The sequence below is a fragment of the Phaenicophaeus curvirostris genome, chromosome 15, assembly GCF_032191515.1.
Source record: "Phaenicophaeus curvirostris isolate KB17595 chromosome 15, BPBGC_Pcur_1.0, whole genome shotgun sequence".
NCBI classification, from domain to species: Eukaryota; Metazoa; Chordata; class Aves; order Cuculiformes; family Cuculidae; genus Phaenicophaeus; species Phaenicophaeus curvirostris.
The window spans coordinates 19,656,412-19,672,671 of NC_091406.1; the positions used below are offsets into that span (position 1 = coordinate 19,656,412).

General features: G+C 43.9%; 1 protein-coding gene across 5 annotated transcripts in view; it reads right to left on the reverse strand.

The window, feature by feature from the left end:
* Positions 1-456: 456 nt before the first annotated feature.
* LOC138727289 (protocadherin alpha-C2-like) overlaps positions 457-16,260 on the reverse strand; it is a 118,837-nt gene continuing 103,033 nt past the window's right edge. For 4 of the 5 annotated variants that reach the window (XM_069869613.1, XM_069869615.1, XM_069869616.1 and 1 more), the window contains exon 4: positions 457-2,390. In XM_069869613.1, coding sequence (XP_069725714.1) covers positions 2,080-2,390 — 311 coding nt within the window. In that variant the 3' untranslated portion in view covers positions 457-2,079. The remainder of the gene's footprint in view (positions 2,391-16,260) is intronic. The other variant, XM_069869614.1, reaches the window with a different exon arrangement.

The following is a 16,260-nucleotide window of genomic DNA, read 5'->3' on the forward strand; positions in this document are numbered from 1 at the left end:
CCACATGAGGCCACTTGTGGTTTGTGCTTTGAGATAGGAATTCTTTTATTAGAGCTTTGCCTTTTGTGATGTTTTAAGACTTGCTGCAGGTCTTAAAAATGAATAGGAAGTGTCTTATTCTGAACTGTCAGCAGTTTGGAAACTTAAAATTCATCACAAGAAATCCAGTTGTTCTCTTTGATCCTAGATTAAAGGGCCAGTTAGAAATTTCAGAGCTACGTAGTTTCTTACACAGTTCCAATTAATGTGACACAAGCTTTATTCTGTGAAAGTACAAAGATGTGAAAAACTCCTTGGAATTCCCTTGTCAGCTGTATCCTATTTAAAAATACATGTATTGGTTTCATAGCAACATTCTCAACCACATTCAATACTCCATCTATACCCTTAGGTTTAGTACTTCACAGACCTTTAGCTTCACAGCTTCTTACCAATAAATCCCAAATACATGCATGGTTTGGTTTAAGAAAGATATTTTACTTGTGTTTCATACACAAAAAACTCATAATCAACAGTGGCTTAAAAAATTAACACTACACCACTTTTCCACAAGTGTACAAAAAAAGAAAGAATGAATTTACATTCAACGGTAAAGCTTAAAGTCCACTCTAATAATAGTTGCATTGACATTCACATACACAAGCACAGAATAAATATTATATTATAAGAGCATACAGCATACATACAGTACTTGAATTTTACATAAGGAGTGTTAGTAGGGTCGGGAATTCATAATCTCATAGAAAAGTCAAACTAAAATGAGAACAGGGTGTGCGGGAGGTAACACCAAGGTACTGCACACAGCTAGCGGGTTAGTAAATCCATGTGTGTGAGAAGTTTGCTTCTGCTTCTTCATAGCAGGACAGTTTGTTTGCAAAGGTGGATTCAAAGTGCAGATTAATGCCAAAAAAAAAAATAGAAGAAGATATTCTTGTATTTATTACTACATGCAAGAGGCAGCCCCTGATTCACCCGACAGAGTAAAGCTGTTATTGGCAAGTGGCCGATATAATATAGATGTTTCAGGCAATTCTTCTAAAGCACTTTAATAGCAGCAATTGTAATTTATAATGGCTCTAGATTGGCTTCTGTTTGGGTTAAAGGGCTTCATATTTCTTTAACATTTACAGCTATATTTCTTTATAAATAAATATTTTAAATAACAAATAGCATAGTTAACATTTCTTTTTTTCTCTCTTTTGCATAAGTGTCGTGGAAAAACTCTGACCTTTTCAGAGACATAATGTGCAAAATAATATTTGAGTGGAAACAGGGACACAGAGCATCACAGTTACATTCCTGGGATGTCAGCCCAGCCCTTCCTGCACTCACAGGGCTGGCCTTGCCAGAGGAATGCAGGGCTTGAAGGAACAATTTTCCCAATGGCTTGCTTGGTAAAAGATAAAATTTATAATATTTTTAAAGAGCTGTAAATGTGAGGGTTTATTTGCAGGCGTGTGTACAATACGTCATGTATAGGACTCAGTATTTCCACACAACGACTTCTCACAATTGGAAAAGTCTGGTCATCTCCTGTCAGACATTTCCTCCCCAGCCTGAACATCTTTGAACACTTCTGTTCATGAGGTGTTTCCTCTGTTGCGTATTTACCAGCTCTTCTTGCGTTTTCTAATCTGAACTCATAACACCTAGCTGACATCTGCACACAAATATTTCCAATCTGATAGAGGGTGCACAAGATTAAAACTTTTAAACCTGTCCTGTAAGTGTCATCAAGACAGGAGCACAGGAACCACAGTGCAGAGTCCAACCTCTCACTGGCTGTACTGTGAAGAGTCTCCTTTTCGGCGTAGGAGAAAGGAAACTTGTGTCTGCTTTTTAGATTCTGAAAACAAGCCAGAGTGGAGAAAAAGAGTTAACACCAGACTTAATAATAAAGCTTTTAAGACAAAACCTGTTAAGCAATTTAGACAGACACCGTGAATTTCCTGCTGATTTTCTCAAGTCTGTACATACAGGAAATCCGTGAACAGTAGGAAGAATTTGGGAGTTGCTACATAGGAGAATTCTGCCATGATTACAAAAACTGCCTAAGTGGGTTCTTACAGTATAAACCCCTCACTGGTCACTGTTCTCAGTGGTGCTGTTGCCCTTTTCTTTTTTCTCCTGAGTCTTGTTTCCCTTCTTCTTTTTCTTCTTTTTCTTGGTCTCTTCCTTCTTGCCAAAGGTTATGAAGTCACTTTTGTCAATTTGGCTGTTTGGTGGCTCCTGCCGGATGGAGATGATTGCAGGAGATCCTGGGATAATGAATTTGTCTGGCAACTCACCAGGACCACCTTGTTTGGGATTGCCCGGTCCAAATCTAAAGGTCCAGCTGTTGCTGTTCACACCAGCTCCCACTGGGGGGGACACCTCTCCCGCCTCAGGTTCTGAAAAAGTCAAAACAGCAAGAAAAGCTTAAAGCATCCTTACATGCCTGCATTCAGTGAGTATCAGTTTGCTATTTGAAAGCTACGGCTTTAGCCTGGCTTGACATTGACTTTGATTGCCTGGCTGCTCATCTCAGTGTTATTGACTGGTTCTTGTTCAGTCTGCTCAATGCCAGTACGCAGAGACTCACTCCACATAGCGCTGGATCCCTAGCTGTGCCTTGGAATACAGTTGTTCTCTATGTTTCTTTTGAAGTGCTTGGATTAACAGATTGCTGTGATGCAGCCTACGGTAGCATCTTATAGCACGAAACACAAACGTACATTGCATGGCACAAGCGAGTCAAGTCTTTGGGACAGGGTTAGAGGAGCATCCAAAGCAGGGGAGGTCAGCCTCCGCAGTACACACACCCATAGTGGATATCTTAGTAAACCAGCCTGTCAGCTGTGTCCCTGATTCCTCATGGAGGGAATGAGTTGGTGCATCCCAGAGAGAAATCTGAGAAACAACTAGCAGGCATGTATGTATTCATATATGTATGCAATGTGACCAACCAGCAGACACAGCCCTAGAGAAAAAACAGGCATGAATGAATGGTAGAGACACCACAGGACCCCTTCAATCAGAGTGCAGAATCTGGGCCCAGAAATATCCAGAGTCTTCTTCAAGGTGAGGTTCCAACAATCTGCTCCCTTCTGCCAGGAAGGAGCTGACTCTTGTAAAAGAGTTGTCAAGTTTTTCTTAACTATGAATTTACAATGAGAATTAGAAAGGGCTGGAACCAAATCTATGGTAAGCTGTCAAGAATGGTTTAGAAGTAAATAACACTGCGCGACGTTCCCAAACGGGGAAAGTCCTCACTATTACATTTCTTTTTTCCCATTGTAATATCACAACATAAAGGATGAAAAACACCAGAGTGGTGACTGACTCTTGGTTCTTTGAATTGCTGTGGTAGAATGGCAGATCACAATATTTTATACAGGTAAATATAAGGTGCAGTTCTGTTTCCAGTTTCAGGCCAGTTTTTATTTTAGTTCCATAATTTTACCAAGATTGAACTAATCAGACTAAAATGTTTATGGATGCTGTCCTGAATAATGAAATGCCACACAAATCAGGTTCTTCTGTGAGAGAACGTCTTAAAACCTGGCTGCTTCCTTTTTTCTTAAAGTTTGAAAAGTCTCTGTAATTTTCATAACTCCCAATTTTGAATTGGAACAGCAGATCCATAAAATCATAGAATCATAGGATAGTTTGGATTGGAAGGAACCTGAAAGATCATCCAGTCCCATCCCTGCCATGTGCAGGGACACCTCCCACTGGATCAGGTTGCTCAAAGCCCCATCCAGCCTGGCCTTGAACCCCTCCAGGGATGGGGCAGCCACAGCTTCCCTGGGCAACCTGGGCCAGGGCTTCACCACCCTCACAACAAAACATTCCTTCCTAAGATCTAATCTAAAACTCCCTTCTTTCCGCTTAAAACCATTCTCCCTCATCGTACCCCTGCACTCCCTGATCCAGAGCCCCTCCCCAGCTTTCCTGCAGCCCCTTTCATTACTGGAAGCTGTTCTAAGGTCTCCCTGGAGCCTTCTCTCCTCCAGGCTGAACAAGCCCAACTCTCCCAGCCTGTCCTCGGATGGGAGGAGCTCCAGTCCTTAGATCATCCCTGTGGCTTCTCATTTGAGGATATAATTTTAAATGTTTAAGGGATCGTGACCAGGGGAAAGCTCCGTGTTTATGCATCAATGCCAAAGCCTTCGAATCTGATGAAAATATATGTATCTATGCTTTAAAAGTGCTGGATCACACAGGACCTATTGCACTTTTAACATTCGTAGCCACACAAAAACTCTTGCAACACCACATCACCAATGCCCACGTGACCGATCTGACTCTCAGCATCACCGTGTTCTGCAACAGAGGCGCCCAGATGAATGGCTAAAGATGTTTGGGGAAAGAAGGAGCTCGGATCTGCATTGCTACATGGAAGGGCTGGAAAACCAACTGAATGGGACTCTATATCCTTTGGAGAAGAAGGCAAGAGCACAGAAAGAAGAAAGTACAGGAGTCCAAGGCATCTCACTGGTGAAAGGAAGAAGGAAAAAGAAGCAAAGCAGGCAATCTAGACGGAGATCACCAATGTTTTGCCAGACCAGAAGATGCTATTCAGTCAACCTCAACTACTGACTGCTCTGTACTTCTGTAGCAGTAATGAAGAACACTGCATTTGCTTTAGCAGCCATTTCCTGATGTGAACAGCATCTCCTGTACTCATTCTTTCATGATTCTTCATCTTTGGTAATGTGGTTTGTACAATTTTAGATTTAATGAAATAAAACATATGATGTAAGGCTCTCCTGGTTCAAAAGCTGAAGAGCACATTTTGCTGCTTTAAAATCGTTCTCCTGCCAGGCAGCAGAATAAACACTCTGGAAAGCATGATTCTTTTTAAGCATTCCCTTACTTACGCAGTGCATTCATGTCACAGAACCAAGGAAACGTCTGTACATGACACATCAGAACTATCTATGAAACTGTCTGTGTAACAGGGTTGGCACAGAGAATCTTTGTGAAGGAGGTGATACGGCTGCCTTTACAAAGTGCTCTTTAATCAAGAATTATAAAAGCCTGTGCACTCCTTTTTCTCTTAAGACTATTTTTAAAGATGACGAAGAGCTTATGTTCTTTCCAGGAACTGCTGAAGTTGTTTTAGTGACCTAAACCTCTCTAGTCTCAAATATAGAATCAGGAAATCATTAAGGTTGGAAAAGACCTCTAGGTTTCCCCAGTCCAACCATCAGCCCAATCCCACCATGCCTACTAAACCATGTCCCCAAGTGCCACAGCCACACAGTTTTTGAACCCCTCTAGGGATGGAGACTCTACCGCTGCCCTGGGGAGCCTCTGCCAGTGCTTCACCACTCTTTAAGTAAAGAAACTTCCCCTGGCACAATTTGAGGCCATTTCCTTTTGTCCTATCACTTGTCACTTGGGAGAAGAGACCAGTACCAACCTCACTACAACCTCCTTTCTGGAAGCTGCAGAGAGCGATGAGGTCTCCCCTCAGCCTCCTTTTCTCTAGGCTAAACAGCCCCAGGTCCCTCAGCCACTCCCATAACCCCTGGGCTCCAGATCCTTCACCAACCTTGTTGCCCTTCTCTGGACATGCTCCAGCACCTCAATGCATTTCTTCTCGTGAGGGACCCAAAACTGAATGCAGGATGTGAGGTGTTCTTCTTTGTCGAGGTGTAACTTCTATTTAGAAGTTATTACTAATGTGGAAGTTCATGTTTCATTAGTTGTAACTTTTCTGCAGACTTAACTATCAACTTCAGATTTTTCTTGCTTGCTGTTATTAAGAGCAAGGTCTGAGCAAGCCCTTTAATCCTGAACACATTAATAGGAACCAGCTTTCATTTCTCATAAAGTATTTTGGTCAGGTACATTTCATATCACTTTTGTTTCTTTGAAATGATAAATTGCAAAGGTAAATGTTTTGTGTCTTGGCCTTTTTCCAAATTATTAATCATCTTTCTCCAGCAATACTAAAATGTGAGCTTTCTTATTGGACATAATAAATTAAGCCCTGTTCCACAAATAAATCCTTTCTCCTCTCAACTACCCTATACACCATTCATTGGAAACAACACTGGCCCAGACCCAATGCTCTTTTCCTGTTCCTGACAGGAAAAAAACAGCTGAAGGTGACCTCAAATAATTTTTGAATCATCCTTGCTCTGGCTGGGGAGAGCCTTGTAGCAGTGAATAGTTCAAACACAGCTTTGAAGTGTACAGGGTTGCAACACTCTAAGGACTGCAGTGCCACCACAGCACAGCCAAACCAACATAGTGTGTGGTTGTGCCGCTTTGACGTGAACATGTTATAGAATTACAGAACCACAGAATGGTTTGGATTAGAAGAGACCTCAAAGCCCATCCAGTTCCACCCTCTGCCATGGGTGGGGACACCTCCCACTGCATCAGGTTGCTCCAAGCCCCATCTGACCTGGCCTTAAACACCTCCAGGGATGGGGCAGCCACCACTGCTCTGGGAAACCTGGGTCAGTGCTTCATAACCCTCAGAGCAAAAAATTTCTTCCCAAGATCTCATCTATATCTGCCCTCAGTGACTTTGTATTATCCATTTTATCACACAAGTACAGCACTGTACAAGAACAGGGTGTATCCTTAAAGCACAGTATCCCTTTTTCCTTGCATGAAAATTCTTGCCAGTCTAACAGCGTGCATGTACATGCCTGCATTATTGAAATCTAATTCAGACCAGGATAGTGACCCTTTAATCTGGTTTTGCCCAGATAAATCCACTCACCAGATGAAGTCAGTCACGCTTACCATAAAGGCATATGACATTATGTATCCCAACACAACAAACCCATCATAGCTGCCCTGGAACCAGGAGTCTGTCAAACTAAAGACTTAAGGTGGTTTGCTTGAATTTCTGTGTGTTTTTTTTTCTCGTCTCCGAATATGTTTGTTGTCCATACAAACTAAGTATTTAATACTCCTTAATATGCACTAAGCCAAAGAGAACTAATTATCCTTACAGCTGTGTGGAGAGCTCACATGCAAAAAGACAGAATATAATGAGTTAAGAGCCATCATTTCCTATGAGCAGGGCTTCTACAGCAGCCTCAGGAAATCTACCATCTCAGTGATTTACCTGATAACATGTGTGTTGATCTGTATTGGCAGGCTGGAAGGTCACAGTTCAGCTCTACGAACAATGTTGTATGTTGAGGCATTTCAGATCAAGGATAAATGTCACCACCCATTTTCCAAAGCTCCCTTAAATATCTTTTCTGTTTCATATCAGCAAGACTTGAACAACAAAAACTCTCCATTTTGCATTTAATGGAATTAGCTGTAACTCTCTTGCATATTTTCTGGGTTTTACTGCTTTAAATCTGTTTATTACATCTGTTTACTACTCTATTATTATCTGTTTATTATCTAAAGATAGTGTCCTGGCTTAGGCTGGGGGAGAGTTAATTTTCTTCCCAGTAGCTGTTGTGTTTTTTAGTAGGAGAATAACAGTAATAATAGTAGGCACTGACGAGGTTGACCAGAGAAGTCATGGCTGCTCCATCCCTGGAGGTGTTGGATGGGGCTTTGAGCAACTGGATCCATGGGGAGGTGTCCCTGCCCATGGCAGGGGGTGGAACTGGATGGGCTTTGAGGTCCCTTCTGACCTAAAACATTCTATGAGAACACATTCTGTTTTAGTTGTTGTCAGGTAATGTGTATGCTCAGCTGGAACAGAGTTAATTTTCTTCCCAGCAACCACTGTGATTTAGAGTCAGTATGAGAAAAATGTACGTAATGTACTGATGTATTCTGTTGTTGCTAAGAAATTCAGGATTTTTTTTCAGTTTCCATGCTCTGCTGGTGCACCTGTGCACAAGAAGCTGGGCAGGAGCACAGCCCAGCAGCTGACCCAAGCTGCCCAAAGGGATATTCCATACCATGAAACAGCATGCTTGGTACCTAAATGGAAAACTGGGTGGGAACCATGGTTCACTGCTTGGGGATCACTGCTCAGGGACAGGCTGGGTATTAGTCCTTGTGCAGTGAGCAACTAATTGCACATTACTTGTTTAGTAGATTCTGTTATTATCTTTATTCTTTCATCCTTTTTTATCCTATTAAACTGTTTTTATCTCAGCCCACGAATTCCACTTTATTGCTCCCTCTACCGTCTCCCCCATCCCACTGTTGGGGCTTGGGGAGAGAGCAAGAGAGCAGCTGCATGATGTTTGGCTGCCTACTGGGTTAAACCAGGACACTGAATCACAGAATCATAGAATGGTTTGGGTTGGAAGGGACCTCCAGCTCTACTTCCCCTGCCATGGGCAGGGACACCTCCCACTGGATCAGGTTGCTCCAACATGGCCTTGAAAACTTCCAGCGATGGGGCAGCAACCACTGTTCTGGGCAACCTGGGCCAGGGCCTCCCCATCCTCACAGGAAAATATTTCTTCCCAAGATTTCATCTCAATGTCTCCTCTTTCAGCTCAAAGGCCATTCTCCCTCATCCTATTCCTGCACTCCTAGCTTTCCTGGAGCCCTTTTTAGTACTGGAAGCTGCTCCAAGCTACCCCTGCAACATTCTCTTCTCCAAGCTGAACAACCCCAACTCTCTCAGCCTGTCCTCATACAGGAGGTGCTCCAGCCCCTGGATCATCTTCGTGGCCTCCTCTGGACCTGCTCTAACAGCTCCACATCCTTCCTGTGCTCAGGACTCCAGAACTAAATCAAAGACCATAAAGGACATAAAGACATAAAGCAAATCCACCGGCTATATTTATACCAATTAATTTAAAACATTAACCTTCTCTTCTTCCTACAGCTACACAGGGTTTTGTCAGAGCTCCTACATGAAAGTTCAGAGTCTGGCCATGTCCTGGTTTAACATCAAAGATTACTTTGGAGAGTGTCCCTTCACTTTATTCTCAAGGAATACCGCAGCTTTCATGTTCAACGAGCAAATGATTTATTTTTAATGCACGCATGCAGCAGAACCCAAAATCTAGGCTGCACCTGCTTCTTTGCCTGTGTCTGCATGCTAAAATGGGAGACGAACTTTTCACCCCTTCCATTTCCTCCTGCGCTCTCCGAAATACAAGTGCCTCAGTGGACTTCAAATGGAACCCAGAGCAACAGAGGCTCTGCAGTCGAGGAGGAAAGGACTTCTAGGCTGTGTTTCAAAAAACTCCCTTTTCTGTCCACTGACTGTTCTCTGAAATGCAAGGGAAGATACAACCCCTCCCCCACACCTCATCCTAAGATCCCCTCTCCAAAACTTTGAAGCAGTAGGGTACAGTTCCAAACTACTTATTCCTTTTCCAGAGTCATTTACATTCATATGCTGCAGCCCTCTGCCTCTCAGGACTCGAAAAACAGAATCATAGAATGCTTTGAGTTGGAAGGGACATTAAAGCCCATCCGGTTCCACCCCCACTTCCACTGGATTTCCTACCCACATGTCATGTGGATGTCATTGGCTCCAAGCTCCCAGAAAGGAAGCAGGTTGCAGGTGAGCTGTGTTACCTCTCTGAGCACAGAGCTTCTCATTCACATGCTCTGGCCAGTCCTGCTCTCGGGACACAGGTTTTCAGGAGGTACCTAACTCTCCCCATGCTCTGTGTAGGGCGCCCAGGCACCTACTACAAGGAACATGGTCCCTAAAATGTAGCTTGCAGTGGCTGTAGGCACCTGCATTTTTTCCTTTGGTATCTCCAGAGTAAGGTCTTCCTTACTGTGTTGGAGAGTTGGGGTTGTTCAGCCTGGAGAAGAGAAGGCTGCAGGGAGACCTTACAGCAGCTTCCAGTGCTGAAAGAGGCTCCAGGAAAGCTGGGGAGGGGCTCTTGATCAGGGAGTGCAGGGATAGGATGAGGGTTTTCAACTGAAAGAGAGGAGATTTAGATGAGATGTCAGGAAGAAATGTTTTGCTCTGAGGGTACAGAGGCACAGGCACAAATTGCCCAGAGAACTGGTGGCTGCCCCATCCCTGGAGGGGTTCAAGGCCAGGTTGGATGGGGCTTGGAGCCCCTGATCCAGTGGGAGGTGTCCCTGCAAATGGCAGGGGGGTTGCAATTGGTTGGGCTTTAAGGTCCCTTCAAACCCAAACTTTTCTATGATTCTGTGATCCCTTTTCTAAATTCAGGCACCAAAACCAGCAGGCATCCAACCTAAACCATCTAATTTAGTTCTTGCTACAGTCTATAAAAAGAGACAGGCATGCTCAGAAGGCAGTTCAACCCCCTGAGCTTATATGTCGTTTTCAGCTGCACTGAATTCTCTTTGTTCCTCTCCTCTCTCTGGTGCAGCTCTATTACCCTTGATTCTTTATCTGCAGGTACAGCCCAGAGACCAAATTTAAGCCAGACAGAAAACTTTCGGGTAGGCAGCGCAAAAGGAACTGACTTCCACCCTCAGGAGCAAGCTGAGCAGCATCCTGGCTTGGGGGATGTTGTGCTAACGACCATGCCAGAGTATTTTTTTTAAAAAAATTGAAGTTTGAAACTAATCTCTTTAACGGTGACAGTCACAAAATTCCATGGCCTTGAAAGATGAGGCCACTTTCTCAACCCTAATCCCTTCACACGATTTTCATTTAGGCAGGCACTGGCATTTTCTGTTCAGAAATACTGCAGGAAGCTCAGCCATATTTTTAAGGTCTCTCAGCACAAGAAGGACATTGAGATGCTGGAGCTCATACAGAGAAGGGGAACGGAGCTTGGGAAGGGTCTGGAGCCCAAAGGTTATGGAAGTGGCTGAGGGACTTGGGGCCATTTAGCCTGGAGAAGAGGAGGCTGAGGGGAGACCTCATCGCCCTCTGCAGCTCCTGAAAGAAGGTTGTGGTGATGTGGGCACTGGGCTCTTCTCCCAAGTAACAAGCAACAGGGTGAGAGGAAATGGCCTCAAGTTGTGCCAGGGGAGGTTTATATTGTATATTAAGGAAAAATTCTATGCTTAAAGAGTGGTGAAGTGCTGGCAGAGGCTCCCCAGGGCAATGGTAGAGTCTCCACCCCTGGAGGGGTTCAAAAACTGTGTGGCTGTGGCATTTGGGGACATGGTTTCATAAGCATGGTCATGTCGGGCTGATAGTTGGGCTTCTTGGTCTTAGAAGTCTTTTCCAAGCTTAATGATTCTATGTTTCTACGCAGGTTGCACCATTTCCACCACTTAATATGCCACATTTTTGTCCTGACAGCAGTAGCACCAGTACAGTCTAGGTCTTGAGCAATTCCCTGCTCCCCAGTACTGGTCTGTTAGTGTGATTTACAGTGCTGTCTTTTCAGATGCGGCATTTGTGAATTCACTCGACTGAAGGGTTGGCTTTCACCACCTTGTAAAACCATCCCAGCTGATATGTAAGCAGAACAAAGTCAAAATGCTGAGTGATGGGTACAAACAGTTTGAAACTGAGATGTCTTCTAAATTTGGGCAAAATGCCTCTTTACCAAACATGCCATTGCTCAGTCCACAAATTAGTATCCCAGCAGGTCTGGGCAAAGCTTGCAGTTTCTATCTCACTGACATTTTCTGTTTTGGGGGGGCATGTGTGTTTTTTCCTATCCTCGCATAGCCCCACAGCTCCAATCTGGTGTTTACTGGGAGCAGGTGGTGCTCACTTCCCATAATGCGAGCTGGCCATATATTCAGAGTGTCATGTACATCCTCTCTACCTCCTCTGCCTCTGCTTCTTTCTTAAAGAACCTTTGTCAGAAGAAGGCTAACTCGTGTTAGAACAGATGTGCCCCTGCTCAAGGGGAGAAGAGGAAAGCATTTCTGTGCATCTCTGCCTCCCTGCAGAGACGTTTCCGACTGTGTGACATGCTCAGCCAAGACAGCAGCTTGCTTTCATTCTGTTCCACTCCTCCCCGCTCACCACTTTGTCCCTGTCTTTAAAAATTTGGTGCCTCATGCACTCAGGAGATGATTTAGATAAAAGCTTTCCATCAAATCCTGTATTAAGTTTAAAGGAAATCTTTTTCAATGTATTTTTTTCTCAACACCAGAATGTGCCGACTAAAGCCACCGTGAAACTAGGAATCCCCCAGCATTAATCGCAGACCCTTCTGTCCGCAGGTCAGAGGAGCAAAACACATTAATTAAATGAATTTATTTAACTGAGCTCAGGCAATAAGCAGGAAGCAAACTGCAGAGAAAGCTAGTCATTAACCTGATTTCTCCCTTCCCTGCCTCCTCCGCTGATGCTGTACTGACTGCAGCTTCTGCCTCTGGCAGGCTTAATGAATATTCACTGCTATAAAGAGTCTGACAGTCCACACTGATTCCGAAACATCAAATGCGAACAGTGTGCACTGAAAACCCTCTCCCTGTCATTTGGAGGAGCTCTGAGGACATTCTGGCTTCACTGATCATCCCTAAGCCTTCTGGGGATTAAAATGTCCATTTAATCTTTTTTTTGAAACCCAGAAACAAAACGACAACCAAACCCACGACAAAGAAATCAAATCAAAATCCATCATCAGCATGATAAAATGACAAATACTGAACTGAAAGACAGGGAAATGAGTCAGTCAGAACAGAGTTGAACCATTTTAAATATCGGTTTGACGAACAATCCCTACTATCTCTACAGACTGCGTCAATTTGGAGTCTTAAAGAAATAAAAAATCATTTTCACGCTCTACCCTCCATCTGTCTGACCTGTTCTGCACTGATGACTCTGAAACAGGAGGGAGGAACCAAATGAAAACTTGTCCTTACCAAGGAGTCTGTGGCTTTAATCCATTGCTCGGGTTTAAAGTCAGTAACATGAAAGGGGGTAATTGCAGCCCTTGTGTGTGAGAGACCTGTACCCCGCCCAGCTCCAAGATTAGAACACAAAGCAGGGGGTGGGTGCAGAAGTGACTCCCAGCACAGTCTAGAGTTTCAGTCCATGCTGACATTTAAATTCAATTTAAACAGAGATTAGCTATCTCAGTGTAAGAAAACAATCTTACATGCTGTGTATTGTTGTTTCAGCTACCAAACAGCTCTGCCAGCACATTCTGAGAGATGTGAAGACAAAAATTGATTTGCTGCTACCCCAGCCTGCTTTGGGCAGAGCAGAATGCAGGTTCAGTGCCTTCTCGCAGCTGCTGAAGCAGCAAACAAAGCACGGGCTCTGCAGCCCCAAGCTCCTCTCACTCCGTTTTCACTGAAAAAGGCTTTTCCTCCCGCAAAACCATCACCCTTCTCCGATAACATCCTTCTAAAGCTGTACTTGTGCCCACTCCTCCTCCCACCTAATTGCACTTCCTCGTGCTTGCTCAGCACAAGCTTTAACCTGTTCCTCACCAAACTCAGGGCTAATTTGCTGCATCAGCCAGACAGCATGTGCATACATCCCAGATGCTCCATATCATCTTTCCAGCTTTCATTGGATGCTGAACTCTGGGGGATGCAGCGTTTGAATGATTGTGGCATATGCAGAGGTTATTCGGGGGAGATTACTTCTGCAATATAAGGCAGATGGACTTTTATTTGGGCATTTGGCTATGTCTGCAGACCCACAGCGACTGTTTTTAACAGTTCATAGATGGAAACAGGCAAAAAAAAAAAAACCACCAAAAACCAAAACCAAGACAATTTAAATCTTATGTATCATAAATATAGTGTGGGCAACTAGAGCATCAGCCATTCTGCCCTCATTTTAATGCAAACGGGAAGGTAAAGGGCAGAGAATACTGCAGGAAAGCTGGACTGGGTTCCAGGGTGAATTGCTGTGCCCCTCAGGACCCGGGAATGGAAAGGAAAGAGGTGGTGGGGGGACAATGCTTGCCCTGAGAACCTGCACCATCATACCCTCAGCTCCACTGGGGAAAAAGCATTTCTTTGCTTTCACATCAAACCAGGTCCTATGTAGCCTCCTTAAATGCCTTAAAGTTAACCAGACAGAGCAGGAAAACAGACACCCAGGCCTCTGCTGAAGGCTGATTTTAGAATTCCTAGGTGACACATCCGAAAAAATGTAGACTTTAAAAATTGGGATGCCTGATTTGTGGCTCAAATTTCTCCCTGGATGTGACTGGGACAGAGGTGGCATTCTAACTGCTTTCAGCTGGCTGGTATTGTGTGTTGGCACTGCCTCTGCTATAGAAAGACATGAAATATTGCAGAGAGCAGAAGTTATTGAAGAAGACAAAGCTCCAAATGGCAGGAGGACAGGAAGGGAGCTGTGTTACAGAAAGCCAATTCCGATTACTGTGTTCAGTCAAATTTAAATAAAAAATAATTCAATTATTAAATACAAGCACTTTTATTTGAAAGAGAATAGGCTCACAGAACATCATAAATCTTGCTGTGAAGGTGAAAAGGAGGAAGCATTTCCTGGCTGCTGCTGCAGCAGCCTTGTAACAGCATCCTGCTGGCAGCCATCCCCCACCCTCCCCTCATTCGCCGTTGAACTGAGGCCAAGAGCACAGACTCTCTGTTCTGTCTATCCAGTCGCCTCCTGCCACTGGGGGCCACTCTGTGTCTATGGGGTGATCCCAGGACCAGCAGCTTGGACTCCTGTTAACAGTCACCACAGCCTGATCTTGAGGGCTGCGTGTCATTGATTCCCCAAGAAGGAACGTTTCAGGTCAGGGATTTCAGGCTACCTGAAGGTATGACCAAAGGCAGTATTAGATGTTCTGCTAGCACTGGATCTCCTGGACAGGACTAGCTTTATTCGTGTCCACCTTCGAAAGTGAACACTCCAAAGAGAATTCAGCTGAATTCAATCCCTTCTGCTTACTCTGAACAAAACAGCTACCAAGTACCAGTGTCTGCAGCTGTGAAAACCTTCTGCTGGTAAATGTACCTTAGCTCAGTCCATATTCTGCAGGTGCAGAAAGAGGCAAGAGCCCAGCATGGCTGGCAAAGCCCAGTGCTGGCAGGCAAAAGAGAATCCCCGCTTCTTAACCAAGCACCATTAATAGAAAGCCAGTAACTATGGAAACTTGGAGCATCAATTTTAGGCTTTCAAAGCAGAATCTAATTTTAACCAACTAATTGGATATTTGAAGTGGTGGTGGAAGAGAAAGGGACACATTTGTTTCAGCTTTTGGAACTGTCTATTTTAAACATGAATGAATCTGTGAGCTCTACCACTTGGAAGGGATAACATAGTAAAGGATGATGGACTAATGATACCTTGTTTTATCTTTCTTTATCATCCATGTTTAGTTTACAGGCTTCAACCATTCCTATTGTATATGGCTCCCACCCCAGCAGCCCAAACCATTGTAATGTCCAGGCCAGGTGACAGCAGTGTCAAGTTTTCTCTCGTGTCTTCCATTCAAGAACACACAGAGCTTCAGATAACAAAAGGTGCGGCATCTTGGCTCTCAGTGGCTGAAGGTGCTCTGAACCTCACAGTTGGAACCTGTTTCCCTGGCTCCCTCTGACTCTGATCACAAATAGAGAGACACTTTTATGGAATTTTATGGATGAAAGCCTTTTCCCTACCTGAACTATAAAGGGGAAAAATCAGAACCCTAGAATGGTTAGGGTTGGAAGGGACCTTAAAACCCATCCAGTTCCACCATCCTGCCAAGAGCAGGGACGCCTTCCACTGGATAAGGGTGCTCAAAGCCTCATCCAGCCTGAAAGGGTTGGAAAGGTACAACTAATGTTCAGTTTAGTTTGGTCTCATTATCTTCAAGGAATTTCTTAATTTTAAAATCAAACTACACCATACAGGTATAGAAAATCAATTTAGACCTGCACAATTCTTTTGCTGACCTGCTCTGACTGGTTTATCACCAAACCTCTGCAAACTTCTCCTCCTCCCAAAGCCAGGTAACTAAATACCAACGTCTATTTGGATTCATACCAACATAGCAACCTGCCCTAAGAGTAGTGCATTACTTTAACCCCTTGCACAGGAAGGGGCTGGAAAACTGAAGGCACTGCAGGCATCAAAACAGACTCTGGCAGTCACAGCCCTCATTCCCTTCCACTGTGTATGTCCCATTGGCAGCTTCCCATCATCTCCTGTTAGGATCACATCCTATTATTATTCTTTTTTACTGACACAGGATGAACAGAGCTAATAATATTTCACATCAGCTAAAAAGAAATCTTAATTAAATGTGATGAGTAACTGCTAATACAATATGATAAGCCCCCTGGATAAGCACACCACACCACACAATTTCTCTACTTTTTAGAACCCTTTAAACATCCTCTGAGGAGAAAATGGAGGTGAATGCATGCTGACCTTGCAAAGATTCCCCACATCCATTCTCCTACTGCAGAAGCAGCTTTGTTCTTTCAAGTAGTGGCAATGTTTGTACGTGGGAGATTTGGTTTTGAGTAAATCCTTGATTATGATTATTATGATATATT